This window comes from Lemur catta, chromosome 3 (genome assembly GCF_020740605.2).
Source record: "Lemur catta isolate mLemCat1 chromosome 3, mLemCat1.pri, whole genome shotgun sequence".
Classification (NCBI taxonomy): Eukaryota; Metazoa; Chordata; class Mammalia; order Primates; family Lemuridae; genus Lemur; species Lemur catta.
The window spans coordinates 30,214,634-30,237,209 of NC_059130.1; the positions used below are offsets into that span (position 1 = coordinate 30,214,634).

At 42.0% G+C, this 22,576-nt stretch overlaps 1 protein-coding gene across 11 annotated transcripts in view; it reads right to left on the reverse strand.

Moving 5' to 3' along the window:
• The window catches only part of ARHGEF11 (Rho guanine nucleotide exchange factor 11), a 108,079-nt gene extending 92,992 nt beyond the window's left edge, over positions 1–15,087 (reverse strand). For 10 of the 11 annotated variants that reach the window (XM_045545440.1, XM_045545434.1, XM_045545439.1 and 7 more), the window contains exon 1: positions 13,737–14,515. In XM_045545440.1, the coding sequence (XP_045401396.1) occupies positions 13,737–13,768 (32 nt within the window). In that variant the 5' untranslated portion in view covers positions 13,769–14,515. Of the gene's footprint in view, positions 1–13,736; positions 14,516–14,548 lie in introns of those variants that run through there. The other variant, XM_045545430.1, reaches the window with a different exon arrangement.
• Between the last annotated feature and the right edge of the window lie 7,489 nt (positions 15,088–22,576).

Consider the following 22,576-nt stretch of genomic DNA (forward strand, 5'->3'; position numbering starts at 1 on the left):
CATTAAGTTACAGGAAACCTAGGTTGACTGGACACAAAAGTTATATTTCTAACTAGAATGTACTGCAACATGGTGTTGAGCAGAACCTTAAAGGTGACCAAATTACCAGATTTAGTAATATTAGAGTTGAATGGATCCCAGAGATCAAATCCAACTTTCCCACTTTACAACTGATGAAACTGAGGTTAAGTGACTTAGCTTAAAATTGTATTCATTCCTCAACAATAAAAATACAAATAACCTAAATTAAAAAAGGGCAAAGGATTTGAATTGATACTTCTCCAAAGAAGATAGGCAAATAGCCAATAAACACGTAAAAATATGCTCAACATCTTTGGTCATTAAGGAAATGTAAATCAAACTACAATGAAATACCACTTCACACCCACAAGGCTGGTATAATCAAAAAGAAAGACAATAACGAGTGTTGGTAAAGATGTGGATAAACTGGACCCTCACAGACTGCTGGTGGGAATGTAAAATGGCGCAGCCGCTCTGAAAAACAGTTTGGCAGTTCCTTAAAATGCTAAACATGGAGTTTCAATCAGCAGTTCTGCTCCTAGGTTTATACCCAAGAGAAATGAAAACATTATGTCCACACAAAAACTTGTACACAAATGTTCACAGCAGCATTATTCATAACAGCTAAAAAGTGGAAACAGCTTAATGTCCGTGAACTGATAAATGGATCAACCAAAGGTGGTATATCCACACAATGGAATAGTATTCAACCAAAGAATGAAATACTGACACATGCTACAACACAGGTAAATCTTTAAAATATCATGCTAAGTGAAGGAAGGCAGACACAATAAGCCTCATATTGTATGATTCCATCTATATGAAACGTCCAGATAGGCAAACCCATGGAGACAAAAAGTAGATGAGTAGTTTGCAGGGGCTGGGGGCAGGAGACAATGAGGAGCAACTGCTAATGGGCCTGAGGTTTTTTTGGGGGGTGATTAAAATGTTCTAGAATTAGATAGTGATGATGATTACACAACTCTGTGAATATAATAAAAATCACCAAACTGTACACTCTAAAGCAGTGAATTTTATATTTTTTTTGTAGAGACAGGGTCTTGCTATGTTTCCCAGGCTAGTCTTGAACTCCTGGCCTCAAGTGATCCTCATGCCTCGGCCTCACAAAGTGCTGGGATAACAGGCATGAGCCATCATGTCTGGTCCAAATTGCTGAATTTTATGGTACATGAATTATATCTCAATGAAGCTGTTAACTAAAATATGGTACCTGTTTTCCAATAAAACTCCAGTGAGCATCCATTCACTACACAGTCCCAGGTACCATAGTATACACAAAGATAGGGCCCCTGAGTAGCTTAAAGATGCCACACTGCTTAATGGTAAGAGTACTGAGTCACTTTGAGGAGATTTTATTTTTCCCAATCTCGATGAAACACGCCAGGCCCCAGACTGTCACTCTTTCCCCATCATTAACCAAAGAAGAAGCAAAAGAGAGAGGGAGTTATCCTCTTCTTAGATAGTGAAGGCAAACCTCAGGGCCTAAAGGGGCCACTGTCAAGGAGACTTTATTGGGAGGAGATAGAGAAAGTCAGGAGACTTGATTCCTGATTTACCTCTCTTTCCTAGAGGTCACCTTTCACTACTGTCAAGCCAACCTGATGTCTGGCTCCCTCACAAGACTTACACATTTTACCACTAAGCCTTGCCAGGGGTGCAGGAAAATAGAAATAGTACTGGGCTAGGGCTCAGTACTCACAGCAGTTAAAAAAAAAATCCCAACCCCATCACCTCTTAGTTTACCTTAGGCAAATCACTAAAGCCTCCCTGAGCTTGTTTCCCCATCCATAAAATGGGAATGAAAATCCTTGCCCTGGACTACCTCAATGAGATAATAGCCAAAAAAACACTTTACCAACTACATATTGTACTTAGAAATACAAAGGAGCACCATCATTATTGCACTCTTACCTTGGTCCTAAAGCTTCCATCCTTCTCTCCACATGAATCATGTACTTCCCTACTTTAAAAACTAACGTCTCCTCTTGACTCTAGTCTTTCCTTTAATCTGGTCACATCTCTCCTCCCGCCTCTTCCACAGCACTTATGAACCCAGCTCTTACTAAATTCATTTATGCTTTGGATCATTACTACTACTACCACTACTACTACTACTGTTATATACTTTTTGCCTATCTTGCTCCAACAGAACATTAAGTTCCAGTGTATTCCCAGTGTCTAGAATGCTAACATTTGGTATGTATTTATTAAATGTGTTGCATGAATAAAATTCCCATATGCCAGACCAACATATGGGAAACAGAATCTTAACAAGGGAACGGGTCTCTTGCCCTATGCCTTGCCCAGTCCTTTCTTGACCTACCACATTTCAAGTTCAGGACTAGTAAAACGATGTGCCTCCAGGAGTGAGCTAAAGCAGAAGTATAGCTATTAGCCCTAGGTTAGGCTGAGCTAAGAGAACTAGGATTTCTTCTGGGTTTCTGGTTGCTTAATCAAATGATCCCATAGCCTAAAGTGATATTTAGGAAACCCTCTGGCATAGGAATTGCCAGGCCTTGTCCTGTACCTACCATTATCCCCTGACTCACACCTTCAGCTCAGACTCAGGGCCACTGGTATGGAGAACCTGGAAATGATGCGAAACAACTCCCTGATTCACAGTGCAAAAGCAAAGCAGGAGAAGAGGAAGAGAGTGAAGTCAAGGGACTCTTGGAAATCCCATTTGTGCGGTCCCTGAACCTAATTTCCAGGGAAGTGACAAAGACCCTGGAATGGAATCCCAGAACAGCTTGGGATCCCCTATTCCCAACCCTTGAGCAGAGAAGCCATCAGTGGTGATGTGGGCTGCAGCAAGAATGACCGACCATTGCTTCTACTATAGGCATTTGGGAAATAGGAGGGAAAAATGAGAGAAAAGACGAAAGGAAGGATGACTGACCAGACCACTCTGTGGAAGTATGTTCTAGAGATGTAAGGTCTTTCAGTGCAGGCACCATATTTTCAGAACTCCAACAAGGTTCTAAAAGGAATCAATGACATGCCAAGGATCCTGCCCACTGGAAAATTCAGAATCTGAGATCAGTGTGGGGAGCTATTTTAGGAAATTTATTCTCTCACTTAATCCAAAACTGAATTATTGAAATTATGTATATTTGACATTTACTATAAGCTTTGACATTTCTATAAGATTTACTTTCTGACTTTTGTGGGCTTTTATTTTGAAATTACAGAAAATCCTATAAACCCACCATCCTTAAAGAACTCCAGAAGATAGGATTTATTTGCACCTATGCCAGAGGTAGACAGAAAAGGCTAAGCAAGGTTTCACAGATGAGGAGCCCAGAAATTCTGCTTTAGTTAGCTTACCCGGTTCAACTCTATTTAATCAGGCTGGGCGCGGTGGCTCACGCCTGTAATCCTGGCACTCTGGGAGGCCAAGGCGGGAGGATCGCTCAAGGTAAGGCATTCGAGACCAGCCTGAGCAAGAGCAAGACCCCGTCTCTACTAAAAAATAGAAAGAAATTAACTGGACAACTAAAAATATATAGAAAAAATTAGCTGGGCATGGTGGTGCATGCCTGTAGTCCCAGCTACTTGGGAGGCTGAGGAAGGATTGCTTGAGCCCAGGAATTTGAGATTGCTGTGAGCTAGGCTGATGCCATGGCATTCTAGCCCAGGCAACAGAGACTCTGTCTCAAAGAAAAAAAAAATTATTTAATCAATATTTATGGAATGTCTACTGTGTGGCAGGTACTAGGTGAGGTGTTAAGCTTACAAAGTGACCAGTCCTTGGCCCAGGGTGTTCACAATCCACTGAAGAGATTCACAACGAAGGGGAACCACTGATAAATAAGTTTTGGAATAGTTAACAATAAAACTTCTGTTACAAGAACACAGGGAGAGAGCTAATTAAGAGCACAGATGTCATAAAGCAGTGGCTCTCAAAGTATAGAATCCTAGTGCCAGCATCACCTGAGAAGATGTTAAAAATGAAAACTCTGAGGCCCCAACCTTAACCCAAACTTACTGAGTCAGATATTTTGGGGGTAGCATCCAGTGATTTGTATAATAGTTTAACAAGCTCTCCAGCTGATTCTGATGTATGCTAAAGGTTGATAACCTTTGACCTAGGTTATCAATAAATAAAATACAGTCCTATTGACAGGGACCAGGAGCTACATTTTTTTCTCCTCTCTGACCAAACTTCATAAAAGAATTGGTTAGACTATCTACCACCATTTCCTCACCTCCTCTTTTTACTTTGATCCACTGCAAACTGGTTCCTGCCCTCACCACCCGGAAATTACTCATCAAGGCCATGAACATCCTCCTCATTACTATTCCCAGACATCCCTCTGTCCTTTTTATCCTTGACCTCTTGGGAGCATCTGACACTGCTGACCACCCTCCCTTCATTTCTGAGATCCCACACTGCCCTGGATCCTTCTGTTTCCTTGCCAGACTCTTATGGAGGCTCCTTTTCCTTTGCCTCCCCTTAAATGTGTCACCTCTAAGGGTTCTATCCAAGGCCCTTTTCTCTGCACCCTGCCCCTGGATAGTCTGACACTTCCACTGCTCTATTTAGATGGTGACGATACGCCAATTCCAGAACATCCTCCTGACCTCCACACCTCGATTCAGCTGCCTGTTGAACATCTTCCCTTGGATCTCCCACAGGCACCTCAAACTCACGTGTCCAAATGGGAAGTTGACCCATCCCCCTCCCCCTCAATCATATTCTTCCTTTAGAGTTCCTTTCTTCATTGAATAGTACTACTCAGGAGCTCAAGCCAAGAATAATGGTGTCATCCCTGCCCCACACTCTCCTTCCCCCATGAAGTCAACTGTGGAATCTTGGATCCCTCATTCTTCTCCATCTGTGATGTCACTTCCATAGCAGGAGCCACGCTCACCTTTTGTCCAAGTTACCACAATGGTCTCCCAACCCATCTTCCCTCTCTCCACTCTTTGATTCTTTTAATCCAGTCCATGCTGTAGCCAACCTGATCTTGTTTTTGTAAAAGCATATCTGATCACCTCATCCCCTACTTAAAATCTCACAATGGTCTTCCACTGCCCTTGGGCTAAAGTCCAAAACCCCTAACACAGAGGATTACATGGTCCTCAGGCCCTGGCGCCTACCTATTTTCCTTTTCTCCAGTTTTATTTAATTAATTGTTCTATGGCCTCACCATAGATCATAGCTGCATTCAATTCCTGTAACACCATGCTTTTTCTTGCCTTGTGGTTTCCGTATGTGCTGTTCCCTCTGCTCAGACTTTCCCTCTCTCCTGGCTGGCTCTCATTTTTTGGCCTCAGTTTAAAGGTCCTTTCATCCGGGAAACCACCTTTAGGTGTCCCTCCCAGTGCTTCAACTGTTATCACATAAGTAAGTGTGGGTGCTATACATGATGTCTTCTTAACCTCTCTCTCCATGAAACCTTAAGTTCCTTGAGGGCAGAGTATGCAATGTAGTCACATTGACCCCCCAATGCCTAGCAGCACCATGGCATGTGAAGATTTGTTAAATGAATCAAGCTTCTTATTTGAGGGATATCATGAATGTTCCTAAACTTGAACCCTGATCCTGTGAAGACAATGAAACCCTACTGGTTCTTTCCTCTGTCCCTAGGGCTCTGGGAAGAGGGTCTGCAGTTCTAGCCTCATACAAGGTCCCATTCACACAGCTATTTACTACACTCTCTCCAGCCACCTCCCCCCAGAACAACAGTGGCCTTTCTCTGCAGCAGCAGTCTCTCGCGGAGAAGCTTCTGAGGGCCCTGCTCTGGGAAATGAATGGGGCCAGCCTGGGGCAGGCAGGACAATAGCAGGGTAGGCCCTGTGCCCATCAGACCCCTGCAGCCTGGAAACCAAGCTGCCAATGGGGAAATCCCAGAACTCTGAGAAGTTGAAGGCGAGCAACCCCAACAAGGCTGCTCTATCCCTAGAAGAAATACCAAGTGCCCAAGACCCAGTACTCAGTAAGAACAAGGGGAATTCTTGGTCTTAGCTTCTGGCAGCAGTGTTTAGCATTGTTTTCCTGAGATTCCTTGGCTAGGCATAGAGGGAATCAGCAACATCAAGAATGAGCTACAGTTCAAGTCAGGAAACAGCAGGTAAGGAGTAAACCTTGTAAAAAGAGAACTAAACTGAGCACTAGAAGACAACCCAGAAAAATGAAGAGACACTGCTCTTGAACCCTGAGTAACAGGATAAAACACAATAGCACCAACATTTATTTATAATAGTCTACCATGTGCTAGGTATTCTGCTAGAACTTTTACACAAATAAAAGATAATAAAGTCAAAGTGATATATGTATGTGCAAAAGGAATGTTGAATAACATAAATGTGTAGGGTCTGATGGCACTAACCAGAAAAGGCTTCCTTGAAGGAAATAAAAGTAATGGAGCTGGGGGGAGACAGAGAACACTGAGTGATGTGTGCCCAGGAAACAGGCTGGTCTACCTGAAGCAGAGCAGCAGGGTATAGTAATAAGACCTACCATGAGTTAGATGTGGACTACACTGAAGAAAGAAGTTGTGAATCTCAAGATGGGGAGCTTGGGCTGAAAGAAAAGACGTTGTGGGTTTCTAGCAAAGAAGGATCTGTCTTAGGATGTGATCCTAGGCACCTAATTTTTAACTACCATCCTTGTTTGTTCCGTATGTCCCTACAGCCATGCCTGTCAGTACTTAGTTGAGAATCAGCATAAGACTGAGAGTAACCCAAGTGTGGGGTGGGTCTTCCAGTGGCAGCTGAGAGTTCAGGCCAATGTGGGGTTCTTGCCAAACCAAATGCTTTAACAACACTCACCATATGTTTGGCACTATAGAATTCACAAAATGCTTTTACACAAATCATCCTGATCACACAGCTAGTTAGTCACTGAGCTGGGGCTCACACAATGATCTTCTCGCTTAAAGTCCTATATGCTCTCTATTATACTGCTAGAATGGTTTCTACAAAGATGGCCCTCTAGCCCTGGAGTCCAGTCTGCTCTGAGGGAATGGGGTGTAACTGATTAATCAGGATCCATCGAGTATATGCTAATCTCCTCAGATCATGACCAATTTCTTAAGGGATCTCCCAGAAGTGATTCTCCTTTCTTCTTTTTAAAAAGCTGCACTGAAGAACTCTGAAACTATTAGGTAGAAATGGCCTAACCTAAAGGTCTTAGGAAGATAAGTATCATTCAAAATGCTGTATTCAGTGAATTGCTGGATACCAATGGCAGACAAAATGACTTAATGAAGGTCCTATTCTATCAATAGCACTACCCTTCTCCTAGTTGACCAGTCTCAAAAACTGGATTTAACCTTAAAATCTCTTGCTGATTTCTCCTTCCAAAATGTGTTTTGAATCCTGCCCCTTCTCTTTGTTCCCACCATACCCACAGATTCAGAAACTCATTATCTTTTGCCAAGATTGCTACAAAAACCCCTAGCCTTCCTGACCCCAAGCTCTCTTTCAATTTATATATCAACATCAGCGTTCTCTCTTTGAACACTATTTTTATCACGATATAATACATAAAACTTCATTGGCTCCCTTTTTCCTACCATATACAGTCTGAATACCTTTATGCCCCCACCCTAACCATGTTGGCAACCAAACTCCTCCCTGCTCTACAAAGACCAACAATCTTAACATTTTGAGACCACACCATGCTTGGTTCCACCCCAGAACCTTTGCTTACGTTGCTCCCCTTATCTGAAATGGCCTCCTCTCTTTCTTCTACCTGAATAATTTCTAACTACTACACCCTGGCTATTCTTATTAGCACCAACCTTCCATTCTTCTCTAAAGGTACTTTTGGTGTACATAAAGATTCAGCAATTATGTACTATCTTTTCATGGTTTTGTGTTGTTTCATTAATAACATTTCCCAACAATCTTATATATTATCTACCAGAACACCAAGAACTAAGCTGAGCATGGAGCCATCTGATAAATATTTGCAGCCCAAGCAATTAACTGCCAAGTGCCACAGATCATAGGTCATCACTTGGAGGACCGCTAGATTGGTTCTCTATGTGATCTGAGGCAGGCCCATTACTGGTGGCTATGGATCCCATCATACCATTTTGTAGTAGCTGTTCCCAAATACTGAAGAAAAGGAACAAAAGGGCTGGAAATCAAGACTCTGAAATTACTTCGCTCTAACTTTTCAAAGCCCCTTTCTCACACATTCATGTCATAGTTTGCTGTTCTTTAAAATGAGGAAGAAAATCTTGAAGAAGTCAATAAAGATGAGAGAGGGATACTAGTGACTTGGAGGGCCTATGTTGAAATCAGAATAAAAAGACAATAAAATGGTTTTAATGGTATCCCAGAGGATTTATAACTATTGAATTCATGGAACCACCTTCCCCAGAGATCAATGAAAATGGGAAAGATGCTCAACCTATCTTTACTATTCCAGACTTTAAAAACACCTTCCAAGTCCTATTCTAATTTCCACAGATTTCCTAATTTCTCCCCAAGTTTCACATCCCTGTACTTTTCATCAGGCAGCTCTTGTTCCCTGGTCTTCTCAAACTTTCATTTTCACTAGTTTTCAGGAAGGCCAGAAAATGATTCCTAACAAAAAGTTCTGGCTCACTGTAAGAAAGGACACAAGGCATTCTGTTTCCAGAGGCTCAAAGAATATAATAGCTAAAAGGAACCAAACCTTAGAGGTTGGCTAGCTTACTAATTCACTCATTTTTCCAGCTAACAAAACTGAGGTCCAGAGCAGGTAAGCACCTTTCCAAGGTCATTCTCCCAGTCGGTAGCAAAGCCGGCCCCATTTCCCAGTTCTATTAACTCAGATGCTGGTGCTCTTCCCTCAGAACTCCAAACCTCCTTTCACAGAAGATCTAACATGACTTTTTATGATTTTTTTTTTTTGAGACCAGAATCAGAAACTTCTTCAGTCCTGCCTACCCCAAGAGGCAAAGGAGTGACCCTGGATCTCACTAGCAGGTCTAGGCCTGGGTCTTTTCCCAGTATGGTGATAGAGAAAAGGAGGAAGAAAACACAGTCTACAGAGAAAAGAGTGTCCAAGACACATGATAAATGTTTGAATTAAGTTTTAAAAATAATAAACCAATAAAATGGATTTTTAAAGGCAATTCCACAGTAAAAATATGAAGTGGATTCAGTCAATATAGATGAAAATAACTCTACTTATGCTTTATAGAACTTCACAGTTAACAAAGCCCTTTCATATACATCAGATCAGACCTTTAAAGCAGTAGGAAACACTATCCCAACTCTGGAGTTTCTAGATGCTATTCCATAGAGGCTGTGAGCCCCAGAACTCCTTTGTTTTTCCATAATACTAATTTGGGATTGATTATATGCCCATCACAAAATCATTTTTACTTTTGATAAACTCATTATTTTCACTTAATTTTTCTTATTTTTTGTCTATTCTCCTAAACAGTGGACAGGAGGGCTCGTGTGGCAATACCCTATGAAAAAAGTGAAATAAAATTATTAATCAAAGGGTGCTCTTTCAGAAAGTTTCTTGAGTATGTGAAGTTAAGCTTAGCCTGCTCCCGCTCATAATGGTGATTAATTGTCAAATGTTTCATTAGCAAATCCATTGCCATCTCTCATCTCACACCCCTAGATGGGAACAAGGGTACATTTTGGAAAAGACTCAGAATTTCAGTGGATTTACTATTTGTAACTCTGGATCCCTGGCACCGTTCTGGGATTCCGGCCTTCTAAACTAGATAGAAGCTCAGTTAAATGTCTGGGGATTTCTTGGGCCCAGGACTCAATAAAGCCCAGAAGCCAAAGTCGAAAGAGATCCCTGAACGGAACAGTTGCTGGGCCTGGATTTATTTTGAATTAGGAAATTCCTAATTCCTTGCTTCTAAGACAAGGCATGGCCGCCAGAGATCACAAAACAAATCCTTTCTATCCCTGTCACTCAAAGACATCTAAGTGAGTCAAGGGAGATGAAATCTTTCTCATTCATCAAAATTCCTGGGAAGGAGATTCAATAACTTTCCTCTTCTCACATTCTTCTAGTATGATCACCCAACCCTGACCATTAGAAAAGTATTCCTTCTTCCTAACCTTGTGTACTTCTGCAACAATAAACCCTGTTCATTCTGCATGATGGAAAGATCTTTCACTCATCTTTAACTTGTTTTGGGTTACTTAACTCAGAAAGCAGAGCATGAAGCTAAATCAAATCCATGAGTTTACCATCTAAAATTTACACAGAGTTTTACAGTTTAGAAAGCAATTTGAAATATATTATCTCATTTGATTTGCTCCTTTCAACAGCCCTGTGAAAGAGATGCATTAAACATTATAATCCTAAAATGACACACTATATAAAAATATTTGTGAACTGGAAAGTACTTTACATAAATGAGCTATTACTGCTTTACACATAAGGAAGCCAGAGGAGGCATGTGACTTGCCCAAGGTCACATAGTTAAAGGGGAAAGCCAGGGCTCAAACCAAGAACTTTTGGCTTAAATTTAGTACTTCTGTCTAGTTTGGTCATCACATGAACTAACTTTGCACAGAGAAAAGCTGTTTCATGGATGTAAACTCCTAATCCATCTGGACATCTCAAAAACATTTGCCATGGGGAACTAGGCAAATGGATATAGATGGCTTAGAAAAACTCATTACCACTTCTGTAAAAATAACTCAGTATCATTACCTATTTGCAATATCAAACACATTTTTAGAAACTCTTGAAAAGAATATATAATAATGGGCAATAAGTTGTCCAGGGACAAAACCTGAAAGAGACATGAACAGCTGCGTTTAGCCCATTTTTCAGTAACAACTGATTAACACTAAAAGATAAAGATCAGTTGCAAATACTTTTATGCTTTCTATGGACCCAGGAGTTATGCCCCAAAGGAAGGTACAGGGGGTAAAAGACTGCCAAATAAATATTCCAAAGTCGTCTTTACTCTGAGCCACAATATCTCTCCAAATACATTGTCCTCTATCACGTTGCTTATCTTGTAGAAAATACACATCACCTGGGAAACCTTCTTTAATTGACCTTATTTTGACTACATCTGAAATTAACACACGGATGTTGAAACTTGAAATGTAGGAATTTATACTTGTTGATATGTTCATTCACTCCAACATTCATTTGCCAAATATTTCTTGAGTACTTACTTCAAGCAAGGCACTAAACTAGGCACACATGAACTAATCAAACACAGCCCCTGCTTTCATGGAAATACAGTCTAGTGCTGCTTTTATGCGGTCTTCGGAAGTCTTTTATGTTTCCTAGCCCCCAATTAGATTGCATGCTCTCTATGAGCAAGAACTATATACTTAAATTTTCTAAAACACTCTCATAGCACCTTATACAAGGCTTTCTACACAGCAAACTGATAAACTAAAAGAGAATTCTTGACTCCATAATCTGCATTTTATTCTACTCAATCCATCCAGTATGGTTTCAGAGTGCAAATTATTAAAAATCCATAGGATCTTGAGCCTGGGATGTCAAAAGGTCCAATATGCCTACAGCAAAGCGGGCAAGATCCAATGCAGCTAGCTGGGAGTATCTAGACAGGAACCTGGGTCCTACCACTGACCTTCTTAATAGGGAAGAGAATCAGGCCAAGTGGAGGTGAAGAATGCCCTCTACCCTGCATTATCCCTCAGGAGAAAATGGTGCTTTAACTATAGGACTTCCAGCTGTGAGCCCCAGGACTGTTAAACAGAAAAGTACAAGGGAATACCTTGACTGCTGAAGAGCATCTTCCCCTACTGCCAAAGAGAGAGCATAACAAAATGGTGCCCCACACATTCTACAGGACCAATACACAAACCTAGTTAGACATGGTGGGGCAATAAAAAGAGCCATGGATTCAGAATCAGAAGATGTGTGTTTGAGTCCAGATTCTGCCACTAATCTGGCAAGATGGCACTGGGAAAGCCAGGTATCCTCTCTAGGCCTCAGTTTCCCCACCTGTAAAATGGGAATAATAACCTCTGATTTGTCTACCTCATAGAAATATTGTAAGGTTCAAATGAGATATATGCTATGAAAGCCCTTAAGAAACTGTAATGTACTACACAAATCCTAAGATTTGTATCTGTGAGGATATCCAAACTCCCAGAGGAGTGTCTCACATCAATCCAGGAATCCTCATTGCCTCCTCCTTCTCGCACCGCCCCCAACACCTAGGTCAACACCTTCTCACATCCCCAAATTCACAGAAATAGCTCACCATACAAATTTTAAAAAGCAAGTACACTAATTCCTGAACTCCAAGAGGCTGAAAAGGGAAGGGCAGCCATGTAAAACATTTCACCTCCTCATCTTGACATGCCTCAGTTCTCCCTGTCCAAGCGTCAAACTACAGAGAGGCCAACAGAAAGGGGGAGGGGAGCTTGAACCGGCCATGTATCCTTTGTGGTTGTCTGCCTCCTGTTCTCTACTGCCAAGTCAGTTCCCTGTCTAGGGATTGCTGAACTAATCTAAATAGGACTCTGAGGCAATACAGAGATTAGTGTTTGGGAGAGAGAGATTATATGCATTTTAGGCCACATTCCACAGCCAAAAGGAAATTATTATTAGCATGGATAACCAAAGGTTGACTGGACACAGAGAGAGCAACTGCTCTCACAAATATTCTTCCCTATGTATCTCTCCAATAACATTTTTTCTAGGCCCAGTCCTTTCATTTGCGTGTTCAGTCCTCCAACCACTCATCAATCTAGTTAGGATGTGTGCAGAGCACACAAAACTCACCCCCCTCAAGATTCTCAAGGAGAGAAGGGTTAAGGAGGGGTAGGGGAGGGATGGAAACGGCAGACACCTTACAAAGTTGTCCAATCATTTGGAAGAAAGAATTAAAACCACACTGTAACATTACCAGTGATATAGGGAAGGCTGGACAGACTCTTGGGGAAAGGGGGATCATGTGCTCAGACTCAGGGCCAGAGCCTCTGCCCATCAGGCCTAAGAGCCCAAAACAATTCCTTCTAGCTCTAGGCAGAGGGAAGGCCCATTTTGCAGGGTCAAGCATATTAAAAAACGGCTTGGAAGATTAAACTGAGAGTATCAGCTGGTTGGCAGGTCTCAATTTAAACTTTAATCTTGGAGTGGAGAAAATTCTAATGTGACCTATGCATTTTGCAGCCGTATCAGTCAGTCACTGGTAAAAATCTAGACCTATATGGGTGCAGAGGGTGTTTCTGTCCCATTATGCAGGCCAAGAACATCCTCCTCATACTAGAAATGGGATACACCCCATCACCAAGCCCCACCATTCCCTGACAACCAGCCTGGTGGAGGCCCACGCCCCTGCCAGGGCCCCTCCCCCAGCAGCTCCAACACCTAACGCCAGTCCCAATCCATCCCTGGGCGGGGGTCACATGACTAGGCTTACGCCTGCCTCCTACCCCAAAGCTGGCAAGTTGGGAGGACCCAAATTCGGCCTCTAGCCTGGCAAAAAGTCAAAGGCCAATGGAAGCATTTCCCCCTCCTTACCCTCTCCTGGCTTCACTGTTTATTGCTTATATTAAAAAGACACTGAATCAAAAGCTATATTTTGAACATGGACACACACAGAGAACATAAACAGACATGCCAACCTTCCCCAGAGAACACTGCTCCTAACCCACCAATTCCCACAGCCCAGCCAGACCCTTATTTTGCAACCTTTTATCAAAATGCAACACACTGCCTCCCAGTCTTTCCTTTAGCAAGTGTTGAAAAACCAAATTATTAGCAAACTTACCTGTCTATGCTCTGGGGTAACCTTACACTCATGGTTTCTCAGTGTCTCCACGGTTCCAGAATCCTGTAGCTTTGGTATCTTGATCAGGATTGAAGCACTTCCAATTTTTAAGAAAGGTGAGAGGAGGGCCTCCCAACTTGAAGATTGAATTCTTTTTCCTCCAGTTCTCAGGACCCTGGTAACTGACGCTCCATTCTACTTCTACCAGTTAACATGGTCTCCTTTCTTAGCTCCTTTCCCTCTCCCCCCTCTTAAAGAAAAAACTGAAAGGAAAAGAGGAAAAACTATGACCTTCTTAGAAACCAAAAACCCAACCACAAATCTCTTCAAGGTTAGCACTATGGGCTAAAAAATGAATCACAGAAATAACGTGCCCTCAAAATATCACTCTTAACTGCAAAATACAAATAAAAAACATCCTTTAAATCCAGTTTTCCCAGCTGTCCTTCTGTTGGCAAGAGATCCACTAGCTCCAAAGAGTAAAAAAAATAATAATAATTTTCTGGTCTCAAATGCTTAAAATGACAACAGCAGATATATTTGAGGAAAGGAAAAAAATATGAATAAATCCTAAATGGCACTTGGAAAAAATCTAGCTGATTTGCACAGTAAAAAAAAATAAATAAATAAAACCATATAATAGTATGTACACAACAGCACTCCTTCCAAGTCCAGCGCAACCCTGGGAACAAAATTTATGGATTTCCTTTAAAAAAAAAAAAAAAGCTTTTAAAGGTTTTGAAATTCTTAAATGAGCCAATTGCACCAAAAACAAAAAACCAAAAAACACCTGAAATGCAATGCTTTTTTACCTTTAAAATGGTAGCAATAATCACAAACCAAAGAGAATCTCTAAAAATATTCTCTCCTTTTCTTTTTCTTTTAAACTTGCAGGTTCCTCCACCTACCCTAGCCTGATTCTCAGACCCAGCCTACGTTCGGCCTTTTTCTGAAAGACAATTTCCTGAGTTAGTTCTGCTGTTTGGCTTCTCCACATCCAGGCTCCGAAAATTTCTCTTGACTCAGCCTCCATGAAACGGAGGTTTCGCTTCCTCCTGTTACCCCTTCCCTCTCTCTCGCCCGGCCAGAAAAACTGCTCTCTTATTATTATTATTCGTTTGGATTATGATTGTGGATTTGAGTTCGCGGTGGGATTTTCTTCCACACCAGCCTCCTGGAAAATCCGACCGCCTCGCTTCTCTCGGCCTCTTTTTCCTCCCTTTCCGCCCCTTGCCTAATCTCGCAGGCAGGAGCCCACCGTGGCTCGCGCAGGACGGCCGGCCCGGCCTCCGGCTCCCGGCCCCGCTCGCCCGCTCGCCCCACGCCCGACAGCCGCGCTCCGGCCTTCGCGGCCGCTCGGGACTCCGAGCTCAGGCGCAAGCAGGGAAGGCGGCGGCGGCAGGCCGGCACGGGCGGGCGTCCGAATCCCGGCGTCGCGGCCGCGCTCGCCTCCTTCCGGGCCCCTTCCCCCTCAGCTCGCCGCTCGCTCGGGCGCAGGCCCGGCCGGCCGCCCCCTCCCCGCGTTCTCCTCCCTCCTCCTTCCCTGCGAGCCTTTCTCCTTCCCTCGCTCCGGCGGGGGGGCGGGGCCGCAGGCTCCTCCTCCTCGCCGCGCCGCCCGCCGCCCGCCGGCCTTTCCCCTCACGCCGAGGCGGCCGGGGGATGGGGGCGGGACGCTGACCGCCCTCGCCTTGGGTCTTTCGGCCGCTGCTGCCGCCTGCCTACCCGCCCCTGCCCAGGCCTCCTTGCGCGCCCTGCCCCCCTGCGACCTCTCGCCGTCTCTCCTCGGCCGGTCTCCTCCGCGGCCCCTCAGTCGCCGGCCTTGCCCCTCCGCGCGGCCTAGCTAGTTCCCGGCTTGGCCCGGCCCGGCTCGCAGGGGACCCCGGCCCCGACCCCGCAAGGCGCCGCCGCCACCACCCCTGGTGCCCGCTTTTCCGCGGGTGCTCTTCCCCCTTTTACTGACTTATGCTCAGGACCCGACCTTTGTTTCTTAGCCTCTTCCCACCCAGCCACGGTGCCGGCGCGCCGTGCCCCTCCCCGCGGGCACAGGTTTACCTGTGTGCGTTCACCGGCATCACCCCTGCTCTCCGCACCACAGCTCACCCTCTCTCCACCTCTTTTATGAGCGTATTTTTTCAAAAATCTGTCGCGGCCTCCGTGCTTCTCAGGAGTTCTTTTAACTGTTTTCTCTCGTTTCTGTGGCCCTTCCCGCTTCTACCACTACCGACTTTGTGGGGAGACCCTTCGCAGTTTCCTCTCGGGTTGGTTTGGGCATCTTAATACCAGCCTGTGTAAAGTGTTTTTGAACTCCATGGAAGAGCCTTTCCAGGACAATTTTTCATAACCCCCTCTCGTAGAATCACAGTTTCTAAATCTTTCCAAGTGACATGACATTAGTCAGAAGGTCCCAAGCATTATGGTTAAAAATAATTAAAATAAAAAGGAAGCTTTATTATTAGGACTGGGGAGTAACTTTGTCTTTTTGCCTAGGTAGAGACTATTGTAAAATACTCTGCAGGCAGTGGTGTGTTTGCATATGTTCTCCCACTTCCACACTACCTGGATTGTTTTGGGGGTGAATGTATATGTAAATTTCCCATACACATTCATAAGCTCTGAGTGACCCCACCAGTGTTAGAAGTGGTGGGTATGCAAATAGCAAGAGGAAAAAGAAACTAATAAGCATCAAGTGAAGACCTACTATGAACCAGGAGCTTTCTCTAAATTATGTCAGGTACAGGTTGGCAAATAAAAGAAGGACTTGCTGCTTTCACCCCATCTCCACCAATCAATCCCTAAGCCGGACCTCCCCAAAACAGGTGGTTTGCCCCCCATCTGAAGCACCACAGTCCAGATTGCTGCTGACTTTATTGTCTTCCCTTTCCATACTACCTGCAAAAAATGATGCTCCCAAATGTGGACACTAACTCTGTGGTGATAGACCAGTGGTCCCCAAATATTTTTAATAATGTTTTCTTAATATGTAATATTTATATAAACCATTATTTACATGTATGTCATTACATACCTTATTAAAACATACCCTAGTGTAGAAATATTAAAAGGTTGAAATAAAGATAAAGTACATTTTAAAAATCATACTTTTTAGTGAAATTTAATGGCTGTCATAATTGGAAAAGAAGCTTGTCAAAGATAGGTAGATTTAACTGGAAGAAGTACATCCTTGATTGCATTTATTAAATCATAATACTCATTTTCCAATCCATTCACCAATGAAGCAAAGACTTTTATTTGAAATTCAACTACTAAATTTACATCTTAAATTAATCCCTCTTGAATGATTGGAAGGTGTCATATTTTTATATTTTTAACAGATAGGTTCAAACCATTAAGAAACTTCATTTAGATTTTACAAACAGGTTTAAAATTCTGTTTCCTAGTTTTTCAAGTGTGCAAACGTTTTCATAGGTGAAACACATTGTTTTTGGTAATAAAAAATCACAATATAGGAACCATTTCCAATCATCCATTTTCAAAATGCTTTCTCCATAAAGTATGTGTTTCTTTAGAAAATCAGTGACTTTCTTACTCATCGATAAACTGTCATCTTCATCTTGAAGGGACGGATTAGGTGAAGTTGTTACGTTCTTTTTGTTATTTGTTTTTGCTTTTGAAAGTAAATGCTAGGTAGCATTCTCTTGACAGCCATTTCTCATCACTCATTCAGCCATTTCACAGAGCACTGCAAAATAAAAGTGTGCGTCTCTTCTATGTTCAGTATCTTAGGCCTTTCCCTGGAGATTGTCAATCTGCAAAGCAAAGATTCTCATGGTCACTCTCTCTGTCATTACAAAGAATTGTAAAGTTTGTAACAATTAACAGACTTGTTTTTGTCCAGTGATTGGTATATATTATAAAGAAAATGAATGTCAACTGTGTTGTTAACCTCTGGGTTCCTGGACACTTCTCACATACTGCGTGTGACAGATGACTTCTGACATAGTGACTAAGTGAGAATGCTAGGTCTTTAGTATTAGTAAAGCTTCAGTAATTATTTTTGCTATAATTAAATATTATTATGAGTGCATTCTTAAGTATTTTCCCCGTGCACACTATTTTATCTCCTTGCATACTCCACTTTGAAGACAATGGGGTGGCTTTGACAGGGTAGAGTTCCCTGAAGTTAGCTGGCCACTTAAATGAACTGCAAATCTCAGTTTAGAAAACAAAATAGATTAGATTGTGCCCAAGGCAAACTAGGTTGTAGGAATCTGGAGGCAGCTGTTGATTAATAGAAAGAGTAGCCAGCTCGGTGGCTCATGCCTGTAATCCTAGCACTCTGGGAGGCCAAGGTGGGAAGGTCACTCGAGGTCAGGAGTTCGAGACTAGCCTGAGCAGAGACCCCCATCTCTACTAAAAATAGAAAGAAATTAGCTGGACAACTAAAAATATATATAGAAAAAAATTAGCCGGGCATGGTGGCGCATGCCTGTAGTCCCAGCTACTTGGGAGGCTGAGGCAGGAGGATCGCTTAAGCCCAGGGGTTTGAGGTTGCTGTGAGCTTGGCTGACGCCATGGCACTCTAGCCAGGGCAACAGAGCAAGACCCTGTCTCAATAAAAAAAAAGAAAAAGAAAAAAGAAAGAGTACTAGAGAGTAGCAGTCCAAAGGACTGGGTTTATTCTCAGTTGTATCCTTTTCTAGCTTTGTTTCTGGCCATCTGCAGGTTGAAAGGATTTGGTAAGATCAAGCATGGACTCTGTAAACCATAGAGTGCTGGGCAGGAAAGTCAGGATAAATATTAGGAAATAATACCTTAAATGAACATAGCCCTTTTAACCATTCCCCACAGAACTCTTATTAATAGATGAATTCTTTTGTATGACCAACATCCTATGGGATAGGTAGGGCACTAGTTATTAGATGCCTTTATTTACATTACAGGTAAGGAAACTATGGCACAGAGAGGTTTTAGATAATTTGCATGAAATACCATACTTGATACATTGAGGCTACAGTTCACATCTGATCATCTTTAAGTGGTGAAAAGCAAAGAAAAAATGTGAGTATGGTCTGACTTTTATTTGCTAGGAGGGATTCTAGAAACTTAATACTTGACTGAATAGCCGAGGAAGATCTGTGATAGAAAACCTTTAATGGTTCACAATGTGAATTCTAGAGAAGCAACTTCTCATTCATGGGCAGATATCCTCAGCCAGAACTGGGTTTTGTTTTGTTATGTTTTGTTTTGTTTTAAGAGAGGTGGATTCCAGGTTGCAATCATTCTCCTTCTAAGGTGCCATTAAGAGACGGACCGGGCAAAATCACTGCTGGAAAGATAATGCCACTATTTTATTGGAGATCTTTTATTCCTTTTAAACCTTTGTCAGTTGGGAAGATGATGTGGAGAGGCTTAATTAAGTCCTAAGGCTCAGAAAATTCTATGGTTTATTTTTTACCTGATTTAGATTTCTCTAGAAATCTCTGGGTAACCAGAATAACCAATCTTAAAACCTCTGTCACAGGTGTCATTTCATTGTCACTCAGAATATTATGTTCATTCAACCTGTTAAGTTCCCAATAAAATTTTAATATGAAGTAATACTACCCCAAACATCTATAGTGCTTACTATGTAAATACTGTTCCAAGCAAACTACAAGTTTTAACCACTTGATCCTCTGAGCAGCCTTTTGAGTTAGGAACTATTATCACTGCCATTTTCAGATGGAGAAACAGAGGCCTAGACAGGTGAAATAACTTGCGCATGGTCACAGAGGTGGGAACCCAGGCAGTCTGGCCCAGGGTCTGTGCTTGACTGTCACTGTGTTGCCTCTATGTTACAGGCACTGTGCCAGGCACTGGGGAAAAAAGATAAAACCAAAAAACAATACATAGGCAGAACCTTCTTAGAAAGATAGAAGAGGTACAGGGCTTACTGAGGAGAGACTGGGGGTGGTGGAGCTAGAAACAGAGTTTAGGGATTTAACTCCCTAGTCCCCTAGAGTGCTTTTTCCCACGGTGCAATGACCAGCATTTTTTGTCTTATTGGTGCCAGTTCTATGTCTCCTCTCTCGGTGTCCCTTGAGTTATTTCCCCCAGGGATTTGCACCCTCATCCCTCTTGAGGATCTCAAGGCATTTAGTGGAGAAGAAGCTTCTCACCTGAACTCGCACTAAGAGGAGGTGTGCCTTGTCTGCAGGGTCACCTCCCAGGTGTGCACTTCAGCCTCCCAAGCTTGGTACCTTCCTGTCTGTGGTTACCTTAGAAACCAACTCTCTCCCATCACACCCCTAGAAACTGAAACGAATTGAATAACAGAGAAAGTGACAAGATGAATTGTAAAGGAAAATGTGTGAAAGAAAACCAGTTTTAGACTGAAGGCTAATATTTTAGGAAGTGGGTATGTTACGTGTGTGTTTGTGTGTTTTATTTCCTCCCAGTAAGAAAAAGTTCCCAGGATCAAATGCAAGAAACAAAAAAGGTAGAGATGCCAAGGGGAAGATGATAAAAAAAAACTGCCCGAAACCTGCTTTAAAAACTTGAAAATATTCTTTTAAAAAATTTACAGGCCGGGCGTGGTGGCTCACACCTGTAATCCTAGCCCTCTGGGAGGCCGAGGTGGGTGGATCGCTCGAGGTCAGGAGTTCGAGACCAGCCTGAGCAAGACCCCGTCTCTACTAAAAATAGAAATAAATTATCTGGACAACTAAAAATATATATAGAAAAAAAATTAGCCAGGCATGGTGGCGCATGCCTCTAGTCCCAGCTACTCGGGAGGCTGAGGCAGTAGGATCGCTTAAGCCCAGGAGTTTGAGGTTGCTGTGAGCTAGGCTGACGCCACAGCACTCACTCTAGCCTGGGCAACAAAGTGAGACTCTGTCTCAAAAAAAAAAAAAAAAAAATTTACAAAAACATTTTTATTGGCATACAATAAATTGCATATATTTAAAATGTACAATTTGGTAAGTTTTGACATTTCTACACATGGAACTGTCAGCACAATCAAGATAATGAATACATTTACTTATTACCTCAAAAAGTTTGCTTTTGCTCCTTTCTAATTCTTCCTTCCCAGCCCATCTCACTGGACCCTCTGCACTGGACCCACTGCATTGTTTTTTGGTTTTATCTTTTTTCCCCAGTGCCTGGCATAGTGCCTGTAACATAGAGGTAACACAGTGATAGTCAGGCATAGACCCTGGGCCAGACTGCTTGGGCCATACTGGACCCTCTCCCCCATCCTAGTTCCCATGTAATCACTGATCTGCTTTTTGTTTCCATAGATTAGTTTGCATCTTCTGGAATTTTATATAAATGAAATCATATAGTAGCTATTCTTTTTGGTATGCCTTCTTTTACTCAGCATAATTATTTTCAAATTAATATACGTTGTTGAGTATATTTATTTTATTTATTGTTGAATGGTATTTTTTTTTTTTTTTTTTTTTTTTTTTTTTTTGAGACAGAGTGTCACTTTGTTGCCCGGGCTAGAGTGAGTGCCGTGGCCTCAGCCTCGCTCACAGCAACCTCAAACTCCTGGGCTTAAGCGATCCTACTGCCTCAGCCTCCCGAGTAGCTGGGACTACAGGCATGTGCCACTATGCCCGGCTAATTTTTTCTATGTATATTTTTAGTTGTCCAGATAGTTAATTTCTATTTTTAGTAGAGACGGGGTCTCGCTCAGGCTGGTCTCGAACTCCTGACCTCGAGCAATCCACCCGCCTCGGCCTCCCAGAGGGCTAGGATTACAGGCGTGAGCCACCGCGCCCGGCTTGAATGGTATTTTTAAAATTTCAATTTCTGATTGCTTCACTGTTAGTACATAGAAATACAGTTGTTTTTCTATATTGATCTTGTATCTTGCAATCTTGTAAACCCACTTAAATCTAGTGGGTATTTTTTAGAGTCTATCAAATTATCTATGTAGATAAGCATGTTATTTGAGAATAAAAACAGTTTTATTCCTTTCTAATCTGCATTCCTTTAATTTCTTTTTCTTGCCTTATTGCACTAGCTAGAACATCCAGTGCAATGGTGACAGACCTAGTAAGAGCAGACATCCCTGCTTTGTTTTTCATCTTAGGGGAAGGCATTTGTTTTTATAACCATTAGATATGGTGCTATCTGTAGGTTTTTCATAGACACTGTTATTATCAGGTTGTAGAAGTTCTCTTCTGTTCCTAGTGCGCTGGGAGTTTTATCAAGAATAGATACAACTTGAGAATTATAGTTAAAATTATATTGAATGAGGAATTTTTGTCAAATAAGTAGATTTTAGCTGCTCTTGTCACACAAAAAAAGTAACTATGTGAGATGATGGATATGTTAATGTGTATCACTATACTGACCATTTTACTATCTGTATGTATCATATGACATTATGTTATAAACCTCAAATATATAGAATAAAATTTATTTTTTTTAAAAAAGTTGTATTTTATCAAATTCTTTTTCTGTATCACTTGATACGATCATATGGTTTTTCTTTGTTAGTCTGTTGATAATGGTGAATTTTCAATGTTGAACCAGGCTTGAATTTGTGGAATAAATCCCACCTGGTCATGATGTATTAACCTTATTATATATTATTGGATTTGACTTGCTAAACTCTTATTTAAAAATTTTACGTCTGTGTTCATGATAGATAATAGTCTGTAGCTTTTCTTTTCTCGTATTCTTTTTGTCTGGTTTCAGAGTAACACTGGCTTCATAGAATGAGTTGGAAAGGATTCCTTCTTCAATTTTATAGAAGAGTTTTTATGGAATTGGCATTTTTTTCTTCTTTAAGTGTGTGATAAAATACCCCAGTGAAGCCATTTGGACCTGAAGTTTTCCTTGTGGTAAAGTTTTAAGTATAATTTAATCTTTTTAATAGAGATAGG